General features: G+C 37.0%; 2 protein-coding genes across 2 annotated transcripts in view; both read left to right on the forward strand.

Annotated features, from left to right (window-relative positions):
- Positions 1-18,278, forward strand: part of dph6 (diphthamine biosynthesis 6) — an 88,095-nt gene extending 69,817 nt beyond the window's left edge. The window contains exons 10-12 of the mRNA XM_016237384.1: positions 2,706-2,945; positions 13,044-13,389; positions 17,809-18,278. Coding sequence (XP_016092870.1) covers positions 2,706-2,945; positions 13,044-13,389; positions 17,809-17,912 — 690 coding nt within the window. The 3' untranslated portion in view covers positions 17,913-18,278. The remainder of the gene's footprint in view (positions 1-2,705; positions 2,946-13,043; positions 13,390-17,808) is intronic.
- Positions 18,279-22,441: 4,163 nt separating this feature from the next.
- LOC107554777 (serine/threonine-protein kinase Nek9-like) overlaps positions 22,442-22,500 on the forward strand; it is a 22,741-nt gene continuing 22,682 nt past the window's right edge. The window contains exon 1 of the mRNA XM_016237385.1: positions 22,442-22,450. Within this exon, the coding sequence (XP_016092871.1) occupies positions 22,442-22,450 (9 nt within the window). The remainder of the gene's footprint in view (positions 22,451-22,500) is intronic.

Here is a 22,500-nt window from a genome sequence, read left to right on the forward strand (position 1 = left end):
CCAAACCCCCCCCCCCCCCACAAGCAATCACGTCATAGGCTTTCTCCAAATCTACAAAACACGTGTAGATTGGATAAGCAAACATGCCCCCTCCAGTATTCTTGCCAGGGTGAAATGCTGGTCCACTGTTCCTCGTCTGGGATGGAATCTGCATTGTTCCTCCTCCAGTTGAGGTTTGAGAGTGGGTTGGATTCTCATTTACAGTACTCGGGCATAGACTTTCCCAGGCAACACACCCTTCGGTCAACTTTTTTGAAAATGGGAACCACCACACCTCTCTGCCAATCACCAGGCATTGACCCAGATTCCCATGCGATGTTGAACAAGCAGACCAACTTCATCCAGGGCCTTCAACATATCGGGAAGAATGTGACTTCCGCCAGGGAAATGGGCCAGAATTCTCCCGAGTCATCCAACCCTGCCTCAACTTGATCCTCAAAGTGCTCCTTCCACCTCCAGAACGCATCAACATGTGAGGTCAGCAAGCCCCCGTACTGACTTAAGCCTGGATTACACTACGCATTTTTTGTTGAACGCTATTTGCGGAAAGTCAGAGCCAGTCTGCAGATTTGAGTTGACAGATTCCATAGAAAATCACGTAGTGTACGATGGTCACAGACTCCAATTTGTTATCTTCAGACTTAGGTTCCATCCAGTCGGAGGATATCAAACATGTTTGATATTTTCAGCCGATTTTAGAACACACATTATTTTAATTTTTCATGAGTCTCCTAGGCGCACGTTTCTTTTGTTTGAGTTTGTTGTGATCAGAACAACTTTAAAGTCTGGTAGTGTGTGATCCTGAGTCGTGTAGTGTATGACGACCAGTTTTCCTCTGTCACTATTTACAAAGTCGGTAAAGTGTATGATGCCTAGTGTTTTAAAATGTCCCTATTATGTGTAGTGAAAGGTTCATATTTTGGTTCTGGGAGTCCCCAACAACAGGTTGAAATGCATGCAAGTTCAAAAACACTTTCATTGTCTTATAATATGCATTTATTTTTACCTTATTTGCTCAATGACTCCCAAACGATTCGCTCAACGATTCATTTTTCCAAACCCCTCCTTTATGTGACGCTAATCTGCGGTGATTGGTCTCATTTTCATTTCATCATGCCTGTAATGCCTGATAAAGCAGTGTTTGTGAGTTTAAGTTTTCCCAGGTCGGGCGGGCAATATGCTAATGTTTCATATTGACGTCAACACGAAACGACTTGGGATTTGTTTTAAAAACGACTCGTTTAAATGATTCAGAGTCAACTCTTTCTTTTGAGAGGCAACAATAACGTTATACATGGTGCACTTTCAGATTTAAAACTTTTCAGGATGTTTTCATTCACTTAGAGCTGTGCTACACACTGCATGAAAGGTAATTTTCAAAAATCCATAATAGGGGCACTTTAAAAATCTGTTCAGATTTTAAAAATCATGTAGTGTATTCCAGGCTTTAGAACAGCCTGGACCAGTCTATGGTTTCTCCGCCTCAGCCGTCTGGTGGTTTGCCAGAACCTCTTTGAGGCCAACCAAAAGTCCTTCTCATATGGCCTGCCCAATCTCTTCCCAAACTCAAAAGGCCAGAACAGAGCCCTCTCGGAGTCCATGTCCCCAGCCTTCCCTTAGAAGTAAGGAAAAGCTTCTCCGGAGGTGGGAGTCCTCAGCCAGACGTTCCCAGTTGACCCTCACTATACGGGTCTGTCCGGCAGGTTCCCCCGCAATCTTATCCAACTGGTGATCAATTGACAGCTCTGCTCCTGTCTTTACACGAGTGTCCAGAACATATGGCCACAGGTTTGATGATACGACTGCGAAGTCAATCAGAGGCTAAGGTGGTCTGGTATCAAGTACACTTATGAACAACCTTATGTTCAAACATGGTGTTTGTTATGGCCAATCCCTGCTAAGCACAGAAGTCCAATAACAAAACACCACTTGGGTTCAGATCAGGTAGTACCCCTTCCAAGACCCCACCTAGGACCTCCCAAGAAGTAGAGTATTTATTTTGTTCGTTTGTGTTAAAGAAAAGGCAATCTGACGTTGAAATGTTGCTTTTGAAATCACGCTGAATGCCCGTTGTCAGGCGGCTCGTGCACAGATGAGAGCTTCAGTCCCATTGTGGAGACTCTCCCCATTTATTTACTTACTGTTAGGGCTGCACGATTAATCAAATGCGATTTTCATGTGCAGCTTGTCAGTGAAGCACGGTTCCGTGATCAGTAGTAAATCTCCATCCGTTATAAATGACTCAAACTCGCCGTGCTTTCAGATGGGGCAGCGTTTACCACACAGAGCTGTAGTTCACTAACAAACTGCGCAAAACAGCTTTCATAATCGCAGATCGAATTAATCATGCAATTATGAAATCAATGTGCGATTAAGAAAGCTGTTTTGAATTTACAGTAGGAAATGTACAAAATATCTTCAAGGAACATGATCTTTACTTAATATCCTAATGATTTTTGGCATAAAAGAGAAATGTATAATTGTGACCCATACAATGTATTGTTGGCTATTGCTACAAATATCCCCCAGCGACTCAACACTGCTTTTGTGCTGCAGGCTCACAATTAATTTGATTAACAATGTTCATTAAGGTGTTGTGTGTCTCCTGTAACTGAATGTTTGCGTGGTTTATCTCTGAGGTGTTGTGTGTGTGCAGATCTAACAGTAATGCCTGTGAGTGGTTTAACTCCATGTGTGTGTCTCAGGTGCGGGATGCGGTGTTCTGCGCGGGACAGATCGCTCTGGTGCCCTGCTCCATGCAGCTGGTGAAGGGCCCGGTGGCTCTTCAGGCTCGGCTCTGCTTCAGTCACATGGAGAAGGTTCTGCATGCGATGGACTCCAGACTCACACTGGCTCACGTGCTGCAGGCGCACATCTACATCACTCACCGTGAACACGCCGCAGCCGTCACAGAGGCCTGGAACACCAAACTACAGGACGTCCAGGTGAGTCACTCATTGCTTTAACAGCCCGTAAACTCTAGAAAAAGTGGCCAGACTTCAAACTTAAAATGTAAAGAATTCAAACTTTTTAATATTTATTTTTTTATGCAGTATATGATATTTTATGATAATATTTCATACTAAAAATACATGAATACAGTATGGAAAATAGAAATACTGCATATATAATGCTAAAAAAAGCTAAAAAGCTTCTTTTTTTTTGAGTGCAAAACAATCTTTTAGAGATGAAATATTCAAGCAAAAACATCTTTATCAGTAATTCTGTCTTGTTTTCCAGTAAAAAAAATATCTAAACATCCTTAAATCATGATGCATTTGCTTGAGTTGCATATTGAAAACATGATGTCTTGTTTTTTTTTTTATGTAATAAAAATGTGTTTGATTAAAACAACAATATATTTTACTTAATATCCTAATGATTTTTGGCATAAAAGAGAAATGTATAATTGTGACCCATACAATGTATTGTTGGCTATTGCTACAAATATCCCCCAGCGACTCAACACTGCTTTTGTGCTGCAGGCTCACAATTAATTTGATTAACAATGTTCATTAAGGTGTTGTGTGTCTCCTGTAACTGAATGTTTGCGTGGTTTATCTCTGAGGTGTTGTGTGTGTGCAGATCTAACAGTAATGCCTGTGAGTGGTTTAACTCCATGTGTGTGTCTCAGGTGCGGGATGCGGTGTTCTGCGCGGGACAGATCGCTCTGGTGCCCTGCTCCATGCAGCTGGTGAAGGGCCCGGTGGCTCTTCAGGCTCGGCTCTGCTTCAGTCACATGGAGAAGGTTCTGCATGCGATGGACTCCAGACTCACACTGGCTCACGTGCTGCAGGCGCACATCTACATCACTCACCGTGAACACGCCGCAGCCGTCACAGAGGCCTGGAACACCAAACTACAGGACGTCCAGGTGCGTCACTCATTGCTTTAACAGCCCGTAAACTCTAGAAAAAGTGGCCAGACTTCAAACTTAAAATGTAAAGAATTCAAACTTTTTAATATTTATTTTTTTATGCGGTATATGATATTTTATGATAATATTTCATACTAAAAATACATGAATACAGTATGGAAAATAGAAATACTGCATATATAATGCTAAAAAAAGCTAAAACGCTTCTTTTTTTTTGTGTGCAAAACAATCTTTTAGAGATGAAATATTCAAGCAAAAACATCTTTATCAGTAATTCTGTCTTGTTTTCCAGTAAAAAAATATCTAAACATCCTTAAATCATGATGCATTTGCTTGAGTTGCATATTGAAAACATGATGTCTTGTTTTTTTTTTTATGTAATAAAAATGTGTTTGATTAAAACAACAATATATATATATCTGTCAGTGGGCTTGAAAACTTGTTTGTTGATGTTTCTGAGCCCATTTCCAGATATTTCTTCTTTACATCTTGAGACCCTATTGACTAATTGTGTTTTCAGTTTAACTTCTTCCTTAAATTTTCTTTACTTGGTCTTAACATGGTCTTAAAACCCTTAAATGTACCTTCATAAACCTGCAGAAATCTTTTATTTAAGCTTTTATTTTGGTGGGAAAACACATGCAGCCCTTGTCTAATCTTTTCTAGAATCTCCAGATTTATAAGCAGATCTTATCACACGTGTGTGAAGACGGTTAGTGCATGTTGTGTTTTTAAGTGTGTTAAGTGACAGATCCAGTCAGACTGATGTAAACCAGAGCCAAGCCAGATCCGTCAGACGGTGTGTGAAGTGTGTCGTCTGAGCATGAGACTAATGTTATCTTAATCCTTTTATTAACGTGTTTGCTTTGAGATAGTTGTAATTATTTTCTCTCGCTGTCTGTATTGTTTCATTATTTTATGTTTATTTAAGAGACCTCGATTAGGGAAAAGCAATTAATCCCCGAGACCTCCTTCATGAATCTGACATTTAAATGCAAATGAAGGCTGTCCCTGGTGAAATCTGCTCTGAAGTGTCTCTGTGTTAAACGCGAGCCGATCCGGAGCTGCTGAGCGCTCATGAAAACTTGATGTTTTACTCTTACTCATCAAGAATGCATAAAATTGATCAAAAGTGACAGTAAAGACATTTATAATATTAGAAAAGGTTTCTGTTTCAAATAAATGCCGCTCTTTTGAACTTCTTATTCATCAAAGAATCCTGAGAAGTAAAATGTAACACAGTTTCCACAAAACATTTGACATTTTCTCCACAAATATTTTAAAGAAGTCTCTTCTGCTCACCAAGGCTGCATTTATTTGATCAAAAATACAGTGACAATTTGTGAAATATTATTATAATGTAAAACAGCTGTTTTCTATGTGAATATGTGTTAAACTGTAATGTATTTCTGTGATGCGCAGCTGTATTTTCAGCATCATTCCTCCAGTCTTCAGTGTCACATGATCTTCAGAAATCAGTATAATATGCTGATCTGCTGCTCGAGAAACATTTCTGATTATTATCAATGTTGAAAACAGTTGTGCTGCACAATATTTTTGTGGAAACTGAGATGCATTTTGTTTTTTAGGATTCACAGATGAACAGAAAGTTCAATGGAACAGCGTTTATTTGAAACCGAAAACTTTTCTAATATTATAAATGTCTTTACTGTCACTTTTGATAAAATGTATGCATCCTTGATGAGTAAAAGTATTGTACACATGCACAATAACAATGAAAATCCAGTGAGATTAACGTAAATTACAAATGGTAACTTTCTAAAGTTCTAAAAATTATCCAATTTAAATGTTATTTTTAATGGTATGCCCAAAATATACTTGTTTATACTTGTGGTAAACAAACACTTATTTAAAATCTAATTTAAAAAGACATCAAATTACCACTATAACCAGTAGATGGCAGCAAGAGGAGCACTTATTGGCTCATTAATCATTCATTTCCACTGTTTTTACTTTATATTTTGATATTATAAAATCACTAGTATAAAATATTAAATCAACAAGGAATCAAATTTTGTCAAAGTTTTGAACTTTTCATGTTTATGAAGTAAGACAAGTCACAAAGTGCCATGAAAACACAAACTTGTGTTTAATTTGCGACTGAGTCACATAAAGTAAAGAGCCCTTCTTTTATAATCACTGCCGTTCTCGGTCAGTTCAGGATAATACTATAAACGAATAATGGTGCCTTTAATGAGAGTATATAATATACAATTTATTCGATTTTGCACATTACTGTTGTTCGTAATAAATAATAATAATAATAAAAATAAAATAAAATTTTGTATGCTTCCCAGCTTCCCAACACGATATGATTAAATAATTTTTGTTTTTAATACCCCCCCTCCCTAATAACCGATAATTCAAGTATCGATTATTTTGTTCTTATAATAATAAATAATGTTGTTTGAAATAAATGTTGTTTGTTTTTTGTTCTAATAAGAAACTTAAATGTCAGCTGGTTTTGTTCTGTTTAGAGATTTAAATATCGGTTATTTTGTTCTTATAAAAAATTTAAATATCGGTTATTTTGTTCTTATACATTTTTTTAATGTCGGTTGTTTTGTTCTAATAGGAGATTTAAATGTCAGCTGGATTTGTTCTGTTTAGAGATTTAAATATTGGTTGTTTTATTCTAATAAGAAACTTAGATATCGGTTATTTTGTTCTTATAAAAAATAAAAATTTCGGTTGTTTTGTTCTAATAGGAGATTTAAATGTCAGCTGGATTTGTTCTGTTTAGAGATTTAAATATTGGTTGTTTTATTCTAATAAGAAACTTAGATATCGGTTATTTTGTTCTTATAAAAAATAAAAATTTCGGTTGTTTTGTTCTAATAGGAGATTTAAATGTCAGCTGGATTTGTTCTGTTTAGAGATTTAAATATTGGTTGTTTTATTCTAATAAGAAACTTAGATATCGGTTATTTTGTTCTTATAAAAAATAAAAATTTCGGTTGTTTTGTTCTAATAGGAGATTTAAATGTCAGCTGGATTTGTTCTGTTTAGAGATTTAAATATTGGTTGTTTTATTCTAATAAGAAACTTAGATATCGGTTATTTTGTTCTTATAAAAAATAAAAATTTCGGTTGTTTTGTTCTAATAGGAGATTTAAATGTCAGCTGATTTTGTTCTGTTTAGAGATTTAAATATCCGTTATTTCTGATGACAGCGCTGCTTAGTGCGTGTTGGCTGCACACAAGCTTTATGAAAGAAAAAATTCAAAACTGCACTTTAGTAATTTTTCAATTTAAAAGTCTTTACTGCTGACTCGTAAAACAGTCTCTTGTCGCCATCTAACGGCGTAATAATGAAACTAAAATCACCATTACGAACACACACACACCGTTTACCAATACTACATACTACTATTATTTATATAAAATATTATTCATTGAATAATAATATTTAATAAACAACTACAGCCATCATAAAAGTTACTAGGCAATTCAGTCAAAAGTACAAAGGCAGCGCTCTGATATACAGCATTGAAGTTACATAAACATGATGAGATTTTGCCAAAACTACTTGCTCTGGAACAAATAATAGATTGAGACCAAAGATTGTCCGTTAGATTTACCCAAAACGAATTATACCTCATGTTTAACCACTATAGAGACATCAGAGCCAGACGCTCTGGAGCTCACGTCTCCAAAAACACTGAAGCAAATTTTCAAATAGACGTTATCTTTATTAACAAACTGCATATTTGAAGTCCAAACAAGTACATTCTCGACTAAAAAACTCTTAAAACTACATTCTGTGAAACACAACGGTATTATTTTCAAAATTACAGGAAAGGGCTGTTGAAGATCTGTTGGTAATTAAGATATTTAAATATCGGTTAGTGTTGTTCTATTAAGAAATTTAAATATTGGTTCATTTTATTCTTTTAAGGTATTAAAATATTGCTTATTTTTGTTTCTACCAAGAGAAGACAATTTTGGTCATTATTGTTCGATTAAGAGATTTAAAATACCAGTCTGTTTTGTTAAATTAAGATATTTAAATATCGGTTGATTTTCTTCTATTAAATATTTAAATATCAGTAATTTATGTTAAATTTAGATATTTAAATATCTGTTGGGTTTGTTCTTTTGAGAGATTAAAATATTGGTCAGTTTTGTTCTATTAAGAAATGTAAATATTGGTCATATTTAATGTTGATAGGTTCTTTCTAGAGTTTTTACCATTGGTCAGTTCACTTCAAAGTGAAAATAAGTGATTCTCAAGAAGTATAAATGAAAATATGATTAGGCCTGAAGCGCAACAGAATGTGCAGTGAGTTTCACACTCGATGAGCATCTGATAATGATGTACTGTTTGCTTGTAAAGTCTTGTCACGCTGAAACTTTGCTTCATTATTATGGTGTTTACTGTTCCACCTCCTCCCAGACTCCTGCGCTGAGAACAGGACAGCAGAGAAACATCACGCTGCTCAACACAGATTCTGCAGATAAAATAGCTCAGAATCACATTTCTTATTTTAAGTTATTCCATTAACAGCTGTCATTTTTAAGAACCAGCATTCTTGGGAATCCTGGATATGTGACGCAATTTTAAAAGCCTGTTTTCTGGACCTATAAAAAGTCACGGAAATTAATAAAATCTTAAAAGGTCACAGACTTTTCTGTAATTAATATACATTTGTCTGTCAAGTTCTATAACATTTTGTATCAAGAAGAAATTTCTTAACTTCTGGAATGACAAAATTTTAATTTTATTTATCTTTATTGTATGTAATTATTTCTTTTATTTTAATATATATTCATTTTGATATACTGTAGCTATTTTATTTTATATATACATAATATAATATATAATGTTGAACAGTTGTGCAGCTTCTTGTTTTGTGGAAAATGTGACGCTACATTTAAAAAAAGTGGTTTAAGTACGTTTTTTTTATTACAAAAGTAGAAATTAATACATTCATTCATCAGAAGTGACAGTAAAGACATTTATAATGTTACAATAGATTTCTATTTCAAATAAACGCTGTTCTTCTGAACTTTCTATTCATCTGTGAATCCTGAAAAATGTATCATGGTTTCCACAAAAATATTCAACTGTTTTCAACATTGATAATAATCAGAAATGTTTCTCGAGCAGCAGATCAGCATATTATACTGATTTCTGAAGATCATGTGACACTGAAGACTGGAGGAATGATGCTGAAAATACAGCTGCGCATCACAGGAATAAATGACAGTTTAACACATATTCACATAGAAAACGGATATATTAAATTGCAAAAATATTATACAATTTTAACTATTTTTGATCAAGTAAATGCAGCTTTGGTGAGCAGAAAAAACGTATTATTTAAAAACACCGAAAAACCTTATTTTCAAGCTTTGGACCGGTGGTGTGATCTGGAAGAGATTATGGCTTCAAATGGCGTGAAGCATGAATGTACCTGAGCCTAGTTCAGGGCTGGTTTTGACCCGTGAAGGTGAGGAGCTTGATGTCAGGGGCCGCCACTAAACGAGGCCCTCCGGATCCCAGCACAGCCTTATTGTGGCCCCCGAGGGCCATTAACAGCCTCCTGTTCATTACGGCCCCTCGCGGCTGTTAAGTGCTAATCTTTGGCGTATTAAAGCGCGCTTGTTACAGACGTCTGTGAACGCTTTACACACTGCTTAAAGCTGCTATTGTTTACTCGCGGCCGCGCTGAAAAGTGGTTCGGTGTTGATCCGCAATCAGCGGCGGCTCTTTAATCTGGGGCTAAGTGCAGCGTTCGCCCGTCGGGTCACGAGCAGCACAGAATTGGGAGAAAAGGCTCTGATTTATTCGCCGTCTGCTTTCGAGTGAATTTCAAAATAAAGTGTATGTAACCCGTCATTATTCTGCTGTGCTGGAGTGGGATGTGAGTGGATGAAAATTGATCCAGCCAATTGAAAAGGGGGTTAAGTGTTTTTGCTCTTATCGACGACACAACAAAGCGGCTGTTGTGTAAAACACTCATTTGTCCCCCTTTAGCAGATGAGACGGTGTTATTTGAGGGCCGCATTGTGCCGTGCACGAGTTTGAGAGGCGATAATGGCCCGTGCGCAGACGCCAGCCGAGAATAAAGATTTTAACTCTTCAGAGGAGGAGGAGGAGGATGATGATGAAGGCATTTAAAGCCATCACTGCTGCTCTCCAGTGTGGTGAAATGGTGTAAAATGACCCGAGCGTGTCTGGAATCAATCACGCCTCGTGTCTTTGTTGTGGCTCGGTCACGTGAGTTTTGAGGGTTCAGGTGATCTTTATTCAACTGCTCTGCTCTTTGCATTGGCTCCGCAAGCCTTTACTTGCTTGTTTTGTAACTTCAAGCAACCTGGTAACACTTTCGACAGGCTTTCTGCGGGTCTTAATTCACCCTTCCACAAAATAAGGCCTAAAAAGGTGTTGATAACACTCTAATTAAAGCATTTATGTATAATGCATTATAAAATGTTAATGCATTAAGTAATTCACCTTATAATGCATTGTATAAACTCATGAATAATTGTAGCCAGAGTTAGGATAAATTATAAAACTTTGCTATTCATTGCTACATCTTTACAAACAAACATGACAAACAAACCTTCAGATATTATAATGCATTTTAAATTTGTTTTCAACAATTATTCATGAAAAAAATGCATTATAGCATACATTACGAATACTGTTGCTATGCATTATATATAAAGGCTTTAAGCCTCATCACTTAAATCAGAGCAGAAAGTCTTAAATTCATAACGTCATGGCACTAAATGTGGCATGCACTACAAAAACGAATTCAAAAATATTTAATCAGTGTTTTTGTCTGAATATTCTTGAATCAGGATACATTTACTTGAGATGCGCAATGAAGATGAATACGAAATCTTGTTTTCTGAGAGATATGGCTAAATGAAACGCATTTATGCTTAAAACAAGAACATATATCATTCAGTGGTGTCAGAAAATCAACCAGTTTTTCCTTTGAATGAGGATTATTTTTCTGACTGCATTGGCAGATATTTATTCTTGTTTTAATCATAAACTCACTCATTTCTTTCTGTCCGCTTCCATTTATTCCTTCCATTTTAAGTGTTCGGAAAAGAGAAAGATGCCAGGTTTGCCTTCACTCCTTCAACTGTTGTAATAAAAAACACTCACACGGCAGTGTTAGGTAGTAGAACTAGTGTTGCGGAAATATTCCAGAATTTTTGGAAACTTTCCAGGATTTTTTTTTTAATATTCCAAGGATTTTTGGAAAGTTTCTGGAAATTTATCGGAAATTTTCAAGGTTGCTTTTTAATATTCCAATGATTTTTGGAACGTTTCCGGAAATTTTCAAGGTTGCTTTTTAATATTCCAATGATTTTTGGAACGTTTCCGGAAATTTTCAAGGTTGCTTTTTAATATTCCAAGGATTTTTGGAACGTTTCCGGAAATTTATCGGAATTTTTCAAGGTTGCTTTTTAATATTCCAAGGATTTTTGGAAAGTTTCTGGAAATTTATTGGAAATTTTCAAGGTTGCTTTTTAATATTCCAAGGATTTTTGGAACGTTTCCGGGAAATTTTCAAGGTTGCTTTTTAATATTCCAAGGATTTTTGGAACGTTTCCGGAAATTTTCAAGGTTGCTTTTTAATATTCCAAGGATTTTTGGAACATTTCTGGAAATTTATCGGGAATTTTCAAGGTTGCTTTTTAATATTCCAAGGATTTTGGAACGTTTCCGGAAATTTATCGGAAATTTTCAAGGTTGCTTTTTAATATTCCAAGGATTTTTGGAACGTTTCCGGAAATTTATCAGAAATTTTCCACCCCTTTGCAACCCTAAGTAGAACACAAAGTACAGAGATATAAATAGCTGTGGACAGGTGTCATCACTGGGTCCATACACTGATGTTTGCTAGGGTCGTTTCAAGAGAAATCAAGGTTCCTGATAAATTGAAATGCATTTTTATTTATTTTTAGTCCATAACATGTTTTAAAACTCAGCAGCTCTTTGTGTGTAGTTTCAAAGCAGAGGCAGCCAGTGTAGATCTACTGCTTTAGGGCCAGTTTTACTAACAGCGTGCGCCCACGCAAACCGTCTTTTGGCGTTAAAATAGCTGCTGTCAGGTTTGACTAAAGATGTGCAGTGACTAATTAGCGCTGAAAAGGCGTGGACACAGTTATTTTTGCGCCTGACCTTATTAAATATGCATCTGTAAGAGTTTCCCTTTCAGACGCAAAACCTATGTGAGGAGAGTACACTCTTAAAAATAAAGGTGCTTCAAAAGGTTCTTCAAGCGATGCCATAGAAGAACCATTTTTGGTTCCACAATGAACCATTCAGTCAAAGGTTCTTTAAAGAACCATCTCTTTCTTACCTTTTTGTAATCTGAAGAACCTTCTTTCGCCACAAAGAAGCTTTTGTGAAACAGAAAGGTTCTTCAGATGTTAAAGGTTCTTTATGGAACCATTTAGACAAAAAGGTTCTTCTATGGCATCGTGAAGCACCTTTATTTTTAAGAGAGTAGGCTATTCAAATGAATCATGCAACACGATTTACTTGGCGCTCGTCAAATTATTGCAAAATATGCGCCATTATTTAACGCCCAAAAAAAGCATGTTAAACTATTTTGGGCTGGAAATGGCTGCAAGTGTTGTTGCTGGAGGAGGCACCGCAGAGAACAGAGAGCGCGTGGTAGAAGGGAGAGGATTTTTTCAACACAAATTAATTTATTTTGAATGCCAGAAGAACACATTATCCGAACATATCATTTGCCAAGCCATGTAATTTTTTATTTGCTTCAGGAAATAAAAGACGACTTGGAACCAGGTCTATCAAAACTTCTTGCAACCCTTCATTTTTTTGGCCTCCGGTTCTTTTCAACGTACCGTGGCTTCTTTATTTGTGACTACGCTAATTTGCTCTGCGCTTGGTATATTGCGTTGGTCGATATGCAAATGAGATGTTACGTCTGTGTTCTTTAATTTGTGCATTGCTAGTAAATCACACGCACTGTTGCGAGCTGTTTTGGAATTGCGCTCTCGTGCTAATTTGCCCTGTTTAGTAAAACTGGCCCTTAGTGTTTTGTTGAATCCTCTTGGATATGATCAACAGATTTACAATCCATAACTCGTGTGCATCTGTTGATTGCTCTTGTTGCAGTGCGTTGTGTTTGTCTCTGTCTGTCCTCAGGTGGAGAGCAGCGTTGCGGTCGTGCCGTCGTTACCCAGAGGAGCAGCGGTGGAGCTGCATGTCACGGCTGTGCTGGACCGTCCCACAGACAGAGCGTCTCATCTCTCCGTCTCTCAGATCCCGGGGTGCAGCGTCGAGTGCCGTCTGCTGCAGTCCAGCTGCGCTCGATACGCCTCTCTGTCTCTCAGCGTGTGTTTGAGCGACCCTCACGCAGCAGCCGAGAGCGTCACCGATCAGCTGCTGTCTTCATACCGGAGCGCTCTTCTCAAGACCACCGGCCTCTCTGCTCTGTGTGCCAGAGTTTTCTATAAGAGCCACGACTCGCTCGTCACTCAGATCGCCACAGGTACGGTTGTGCTAGTCATGTTTGGTCACTCATAAAGCAATAGTTCAGCCAAAAATGAAAATGTGCTCACCCTCAGTTCATCCGAGATTAGGATGAGTTTGTTTCTTCATCAGGTTTGTAGAAATGTAGCACTGCATCAGTGTCTCAGCAATGGATGCTCTGCAGTGAATGGGTGCCGTCAGAATGAGAGCTGATAAAAACATCACAATAATCCACAGCACTCCAGTCCATCAGTTACCATCTGGAGAAGACCAAAGCTGAAACATTAAGACGTTTTTTACTAAAATACGAGTCCATAATCCATAATAACTCTTCCTTCAGTGAAAAAGTGTTCTGGTGTGAATCAGGAGAGAAATCTGCACAGATCAAGCAGCGTTTAAACACATATGTGGCTGGATTTTGATGCGAGAGATGACAGGAGATGCACTTTTAAGCGTTAAAATGGATTATGGACTAAAATTTTAGCTGGAAGAGACGGTTAATTAAGTCTTAATGGGTTAAATGTGATGCACGTCACACCCGTCACTGTTCACACACACAGATTCATTCAAACGTGATTCGTTCAAAAAGACCGATTCACTCAGGAACAAAACACTGCACAACAGTTCTGTGAAGTTTATACGTTTAACAGCTCTATTCAGTTCATTTTAATGCCAAAATAGAAGTAGGGAGTTATTAGCTTCTTGATTATTGAACTGTTGTATAAATCAATATCACATTTGCAGTCATGCAGATAATGGGAGAAAACTGCAGTCTTTCTCAGCTTTACATCTGGGTCCGAATTCACAGCACATTTGTATAAAATTATTATGAACTGCTATTTTCTATTAATATTTACTGTTTCCCATATAAGAATGTTCTTATCTTTAATTCTTTAGATTGTTTTAAAGACAAAACATTACAAACAATATTTAAAAATTGTAAACAAATGTTCTTAAAATCATTGAAGTTAGGATAACCTTCGACTTGTCTGAAATCCTGGAAAGTAGGATGGTTAACGAATTTATTGTTTTAAAATATTAAACATTGTTCCAAACCTGTACGATTCGTTCTGTGAAGAGATTTAGCAGAATATCCTGGCTGCTCTTTTGCATTAAATGAACTGAAGTTGTCAAAATGACACAAAATCCAAATCTTGACACTGTATTCCGAATCTTCTGAAGGCTTTCATATAGTTTTGTGTGAGGCTGGAAATTGAGCTCCACTTCTATAGTAGTGTTTCCAAGAGCATATTGAGATATTAAGATGGTATTCGCAGCCCCAGCACATGTTGAGTGTTCTGCAGTCCGCTGAGAGTATTTACGGGACGTTCATCAGCCTGATGCTTTGAATGCAGGCCTCGCTGTTACTTGTTACAGGAAATGAAATTATAGTGAGACGTGGAATAGAAATGAGAGTGTCTCGTCTGAGTGTCTGCCGTATGACAGGTTGTTTGTCTTGAAGATAATGTGATGCCAGTACAGAAGTCCGTCTGAATGCACGGCGGCTCCTACAGGAACATCAGGTCCGCTGGCGTGTGTTCTCAGGTCTGGTTTGATATCAGACGGTCTCAGAAGTGAGTCTGGAGCGCCGTTGGGTTTCTTCTACCTCCTGAAGTTTGTTTCCACATCACATCAGTTGTCTAAGTTAAGAGACATCAATAAAACAACTAGATACAAAAAGGTTGGCTTGAGAAAGCCTAGCCTGGACGTTTAAAGCAGTTGTAAAAGCCTAAAGTTTGAACATTTAGAGTAGATAGATGTTGATAACATGCTTCTAGCATGATTAGAATGTTTTAGCATGATTGGCCTGTCACTAGCATGTTTCTTGCATGATTAGCATCTTACTAGCATGATTAGCAAGTGACTAGCATGTTTCTAGCTAACATGATTAACAAGTTACTAGCATTTCACTAGCACGTTTCTTGCATAATTAGCATGTTACTAGCATGTTGCTAGCATGATTAGCAAGTGACTAGCATGTTGCTAGCATGAATAGAAAGTTATTAGCATGTTCCTATCATGATTAGCAAGTTACTAACATGTTTCTAGCATATTCTAGCATGATTATCATGTTTCTAGCATGTTCTAGCATGATTATCATGTTTCTAGCATGTTGCTTGCATGATTAGCAAGTTACTAGCATTCTGTTAGCATGTTTCTAGCACGATTAACGTTCCCAGAATACTGAGTGCCCTGTTGGTTACAGGGTTTACTTAATTTTTTTTATTAAATATTTATTTATTTGTGAAAAATACTTTGTCATCTAAAGTATAAGTATGTTTTTTTTATTAAATATTTATTTATTTGTGAAAAATACTTTGTCATCTAAAGTATAAGTATGTTTATTTAATACATTTACTTTTTAATCTAATGATTTCAAATTTCTTAAACATTAAAATAAATCATATCGGCTTTATATCGGCTATCGGCCACCCTGCTTTCCAAGATATCGGTATCGGCTGTCAAAAAACCAATATCGGTCGACCACTAGTTCATTTGGATTTGTTTTGCGAAGGCTTTTTAACGTTTTGTATCTTCTGAGTTTTGGTTACCCGGACCTTCGGTGGGAAACGGAAACCTCTGGGGTTTCATTAAAAATGTCTTCATTTATGTTCCGGTGATTAACCAAGACTCTGGGTTTGTAGCAGCATGAAAAACAACATGAGAAAACGGCAGAATATGCCACTTTTGGGTGAACTAGTGCTGTTTTCAAGGAAGCCACCAGCAGCGTTTCCCGATCAAAGCCATGTGTTGATGTGTTTCCCAAAAGCAACTGCGAGAACCAAGAAAACAGCATTGCATGGTTGAACTACAGCTCTCAACCTGTGCTTACGAGCCGAGTTTATTGTTAGAATGACGTGTGGAATTAAATAGATCGTGCACTTGAGCAAAATAAGCAAGCAGTACCTTCTATGTTTCTCGAGCGCAACGGTCAAACACAGCCGTCAAGCGCATGTTTACGTAGAAAAGCAGAAAGCTGTGCAGAACTACTACTGTATGTCTGCTGTTATACTGTCAGTCGGGAAGAGTTTTTGACCTCTAAACCTGAACCTCTAACGCTGCATTTCAGCGATGGATTATTTCTGAATGGATTTAAGAGATGTTTGGGTTGCACTTTATTTTACAGTGTCCTTGTTACAGTGTCTGTGTATACACACACACACACACACACACACACACACACACACATGCCTCTGCTCTGACCATATGTCTGCACTCAGAGCCACAAGCTGTCGAGGGTCGGAGGAGTGCTATAGTGTGTGTGTTAGGGCTGTGCAATTAATCGAAAACAGATTCGATTTCGATTTTGGCCTCCAACGATTATGAAAATACTATAATCGAGATAAAACGATTATTGCACCCCATTCCGCCCCCTTTTCCAGCGCTGTGCTTACGTTCCTCCATGAAAGCCCAATTTCACGTGCAAATCAGTAAAATCATGTAACGTGACAATGGGACGTGCTTGATTTATAGAAGTATATGTATTCATGTTTTTAAAAGCGTTCCTGCTCCTCAGGAAGATATATGCGCTCAGAGACGAAACACAACACGGACTGTAAAGTCATCTTTTAGCTCAAGGTGCGCTCCTAAACAGTCAAATACACGCAAAATGTGTCAAAATGCACACTGTGCACACACTGCTCTTGAGTGAAGGACTTTTGTAGCTTTAATAAGGAGACTTGCATTAAAAAAACAAAAGACATTAAAGCACAGTTTGTTTCATTTGTATCTTTTTGTTCTATTGTATTTGTCCCTTGCTTTTTTATTACAGACATTTTAATTCTTTTCAATAATTGAGGACTTTTTGTTTGTTCATTTGAAATTCCGCTGGTCTCTACAATGCAGACGTCATAGCAACCTTATGTACATGAAATATATATGTGATATGTATCACTATCTTTAAATAAATCACTCATATAAAGCTTTGATCATATGTGACCCTGGAGCACAAAACCAGTCATAAGGGTCAATTTTATGAAATTGAGGTTTATGCATCATCTTAGGATCGGACAATATTTGTCTGAGATACAGCTATATGAAAATCTGGAATCTGAGGGTGCAAAAAAATCTAAATATTGAGAAAATCATCTTTAAAGTTGTCCAAATGAAGTTCTTAGCAATGCATATTACTAATCAAAAATGAAGTTTTGATATATTTACGGTAGGAAATGTACAAAATATCTTCATGGAACATGATCTTTACTTAATATCCTAATGATTTTTTGCATAAAAGAGAAATGTATAATTGTGACCCATACAATGTATTGTTGGCTATTGCTACAAATATACCCCAGCGACTTAACACTGCTTCTGTGCTCCAGGGACACATATGGCCCCCTCGTAATCGTGTTAAATAATTGTGATTATGATTTTTGCCCTAATCGAGCAGCCCTAGTGTGTGTTCTGGGCAGGACTGAGTGTGCTCTCGTGTTTGTAGGGTTGCAGGCTCTGGATCGCTGCGGTGCTGCTGTGGCTCTGGTTCCTGCTGAAGATCTGCCGGATCGGTGTGTCCTCCGCGTCTCCTGCTGGCTCAGTGTGTAGCAGACCTTCTCTGACTGCATCAGATTGTTGATCTCGAGCTCAGATTGAGTCCATGACACCTGTAATCTATGATGCTCTCTTTTCTCTTGTGTTATCAAATGCATGCATATTTGTGTTTGTTAAAGGGTTCATTCACCCAAATGATGGTTCTGTCATTCCAAACCTTTCGTTCTTGAACACAAACACAAGTGCATGCTTCTCTTTTCCCTTCAGTGGAATTGTATAGCAGTTTTGTTAGTGAAACAGCTTGTAAACAATGTCATGTAATGTCACATTTTCCTCATGAAAGACATTCAATGTCCATAAACAAAAATAACTAGAGAGGAGCATTTTGATAAATTACTAGTGCTGTCGAGCGATTAATCGCATCCCAAATAAATGTTTTTGTTTACAGAATATATGTGTGTGTATTGTGTATATTTATTATGTCTATTATATCTGGCCCTACACATAAGTTAGGGCACACACTTGATCTTGTGTTATCCTCAGGCTTCCCCATCAAAGACATTTATGTAAATGATACTGGTTTGTCTGACCATTGGCCTGTTGTGTTTGACAGTGAGTTTTTTTAATCTATTTTAAAGATTTGTTTTTAGCTTCGGCAGCTGGTAGTACCAATTTGGCATCGCAAGGCATGGATGTTGAGGATATGGTTATTAATTTCAATGCTGCTTGTACTGAAGTATTAAATGCAGTTGCTCCTCTCAAAGTTAAGAAAAAAGCAGCCCTGGCTAAATAAAGACATTAAAGCTTTAAGGAAAAAATGTAGAAGGGCAGAAAGAATATGGAAACGGGACAAACTGCACATGTCTCATCAACTTTTGCAAGCTATTCTGTCTCAATATCAGGAAGCTGTTTCTTTATCAAGGGCTAACTATTTTTCCAGTTTGATTGCAAAAAAACTCCCATTGTCCGAATACTCTATTTTCCACTTTAAACTATTGAATCCTTCAACTGCATCCGGTTGCATCCTGCAAGTTTTGCAGCTTCTTCATAGATAAGATTGCTGGTATGAGGTCTCAGATTTTATCATCCTCATCTGAAAGTTGTTATAATTCACAGATTAGTTTTTCTAGTCTGTCTGCTTTTCAGACTATATCTCACTCTGATTAGCTGGCTGTGATTTCTAATATAAAATTAACCACTTGTTCTCTTGATACTATTCCTGCTGTCCTATTTAAAGAGGTATTGGAGGTTGTTTTACCTAGTGTACTTTCCATTATAAATGCCTCTCTGCATAGCAGCACTGTTCCATCCTGTTTAAAACATGCTGTGGTTCACCCCTGGCTAAAAAACAAACAAACCTAGATTCTTCTGAACTTCATAACTATAGACCTATTTCTAAGTTGCCCTTTTTGCTGAAAGTTATGGAAAAAGTGGTTTTAAACCAACTTAATCTCAAACAACAGTCTGCTTTTAAGGCTAAGTACAGTACTGAGTCTGCCCTATTAAGAGTGGCAAATGACATCTTGTTATCAGTCGACTCTGGAAACGGTGCAGTTCTTGTTCTGTTGGATTTAAGCGCAGCCTTCGACACCGTGGACCATTGCATTCTGTTAAAAAGATTAAATCACGAGGTTGGCATCTGTGATGCTGCCTTAGATTGGTTTGAGTCTTATCTTTCAAATAGGAGTATATCTGTAGAAATTGGAGAATTTTCATCATCCCCAGTGCCAATCACCTGTGGGGTGCCACAGGGTTCGATTCTGGGTCCAGTTTTGTTTTCTCTTTACATGCTTCCACTACGCTCGGTCTTTGAGCATCACCGCAGATTGACAAATAAAGAGCTTTCTTGGGGCATCTTCAGTTAAATAATCACTCCTATGTTAAAAATCTGGGTGTCATCTTTGATTCAGATCTGAAGTTTGACAAACAAATAAATTCGGTGGTCAGGGCCAGCTTTTTCCAGCTAAAGCGACTTTGAAAGTTAAAACACCTTTTTACTTTTAGGTTTGGAGACCGTTATTCACGCTTTTATTTCCTCAAGGCTTGATTACTGCAATGCCTTGTATGCTGGAATCAGTCAGTCATCACTCTCACGACAAAGAATTGATTTTAAGGTTTTAACTTCCGTGTTCAAAGCTCTTTTTATATATCAGAACTTGTAAGTTTTTATTCTCCTCAGAGAACACTCAGATCTTCAGTCCAGCTGTTATTAAATGTCCCGAAATCTCGTTTGAAAACAAAAGGAGACGGGTCTTTTTCAGTCTATGCTCCAAAACTTTGGAGCACACTAGCCTTAACGATTAGCGCTTCTCCTACATTAGGCGTCTTTAAAGCATCAATTAAAACCTACCTTTTTTCTCAGGCTTACTCATAACTTGGTTTTATTTTGCATGCATCTCTTTAATGCCAGGGGTTTCGGTGATGTACCAGTGATGTACCAGGTTATAAATATTTGTTTTGATTATTCTTTTAAGTTATTGGATTGATTACTTGTCACGTTCTGTTTTAATATGTGTGTATCTTGCTCTGCTTGTGAAGCACTTTGGTCAACATTCGTGTTGTTTTAAGGTGCTATATAAATAAACTTTGACCTTGACCTATGTATATAAAAATACACACAGCATATATTTTGGAAATATTCACATGTATATATTTATATTCATATAATTTATATGTTTATTTTTATAAATATATAAATACATTTAAAATATAAACGTAACTTTTTTCTTAAATATATACAGTGGGGCAAAAAAGTATTTAGTCAGCCACCAAATCCCAAACACACTGCCCGGGCAACGAAGGAGTGGCTTCGTAAGAAGCATTTCAAGGTCCTGGAGTGGCCTAGCCAGTCTCCAGATCTCAACCCCATAGAAAATCTTTGGAGGGGGTTGAAAATCCGTGTTGCCCAGCGACAGCCCCCAAACATTACTGCTCTAGAGGAGATCTGGATGGAGGAATGGGCCAAAATACCAGCAACTGTGTGTGAAAACCTTGTGAAGACTTACAGAAAATGTTTGACCTCTGTCATTGCCAACAAAGTGTATATAACAAAGTATTGAGATGAAATTTTGTTATTGACCAAATACTTATTTTCCACCATAATTTGCAAATAAATTCTTTAAAAATCCTACAATGTGATTTTCTGGATTTTTTTTCTCATTTTGTCTCTCATAGTTGAGGTATACCTATGATGAAAATTACAGGCCTCTCTCATCTTTTTAAGTGGGAGAACTTGCACAATTGGTGGCTGACTAAATACTTTTTTGCCCCACTGTACATGCGTGTGTATTTATCTATACATAATAAATATACACAGTACACACATATATTATGCAAACAAAACCTTTTATTTTGGATGCGATTAATCATTTGACAGCATTATAAATTACATATTCAAATATTACAAATAATCATTTGTACTGAACCTGTTAGTGATGCTTTATTTAAAGCATGTTTGAATAAATCTGTCATAAAATCTAGTTTGTTTTTTTACAGCCACCATTTAAATGTTTATATTCCAACAACTGATTGGTGTAGAAACCTAATTACTGTACACAATTTAAATAGTTTCTATAAAACTGTTATGTGCATATTGAAATGTATACAGCTCCATGTTTAATGCTTTTTTGATTTGAAATAAATGTAAATAATTGATTATTCACAAAAAGTTTATTTTGGGTTTCAGTTTTCAGCTAAATGAAAACTTTAATTTTGGTAAATATTAATTTCAGTGCATGACTTGATTGTATGACTCGTGCTGTATTAGTTTTGTGAGAGAATCAGACTGAACTGAAAATCCGCAAGCTGTATTTTCACACACATCGACACGTGTATTTAAAGGTTTATTTCGATCAGTTCTGGAATATGAGAAGCAACATTGATCTCCAAAAACACAAAAGTTTGAAAACTTGAATGAGATTTCAGAGTTTGGCTGACAGGAGGATTATGAGTGTAGTGTGATGGTCATCTGCAGACATTAATGCATCTCTATCGATCCTGAGAGAGTCTGGTCTACACAGGTGTGTGTGTGAGTGAGTGAGTGTGTCTGTGTGTGCCCAGGCTACGTCACTGTCGGAGGATCGGCGCTCTGCTGTGATTGGCGGGTTGGTCGTTCCAGCCACGCCCACTGATAATGAGCGGCTTAAATGGGAGGCCAGTTGCACAAACAGCCACTGTGTCTTAAGAGCTAGTTAAAAAAACAACTTTTTATCTCGTATATAATTTTTTTTTCTCTCAATTATAAAAAAAGAGTTTTATATGTCATTAATCAGGGAAATCGTGAGGGGAAAAGTATCAACTGAAAAATAAACTTACAATTGTGTGAAAAAAAGAATTGTGTAAAATTGGGACGTTTTATCTCACAATTCAGACATTTCAGACGAATTCAGATTTTTTTTTTTTTAGGTATTGCAAGGGGGAAAATGATCTTTTTATGCAATTGTCTGTTTGTATTTTTTATTCCATGGTAGAAACAATCTTCCATAAATGTGCACATGCCGCAATAGAAAACCATATTAAACATTCCACATTTTATAAATGTATTTAAGTGTGCCAAACTAGAAAAAATACATTTGTTTTCCTCAATGGCTTTGGCTCAGTTTTTGAAACTCTTATTGCTATTCTCACAACTGTTTTATGGGAC

Source organism: Sinocyclocheilus grahami, unplaced genomic scaffold, assembly GCF_001515645.1.
Source record: "Sinocyclocheilus grahami isolate Dianchi unplaced genomic scaffold, SAMN03320097.WGS_v1.1 scaffold513.1, whole genome shotgun sequence".
NCBI lineage: Eukaryota > Metazoa > Chordata > Actinopteri > Cypriniformes > Cyprinidae > Sinocyclocheilus > Sinocyclocheilus grahami.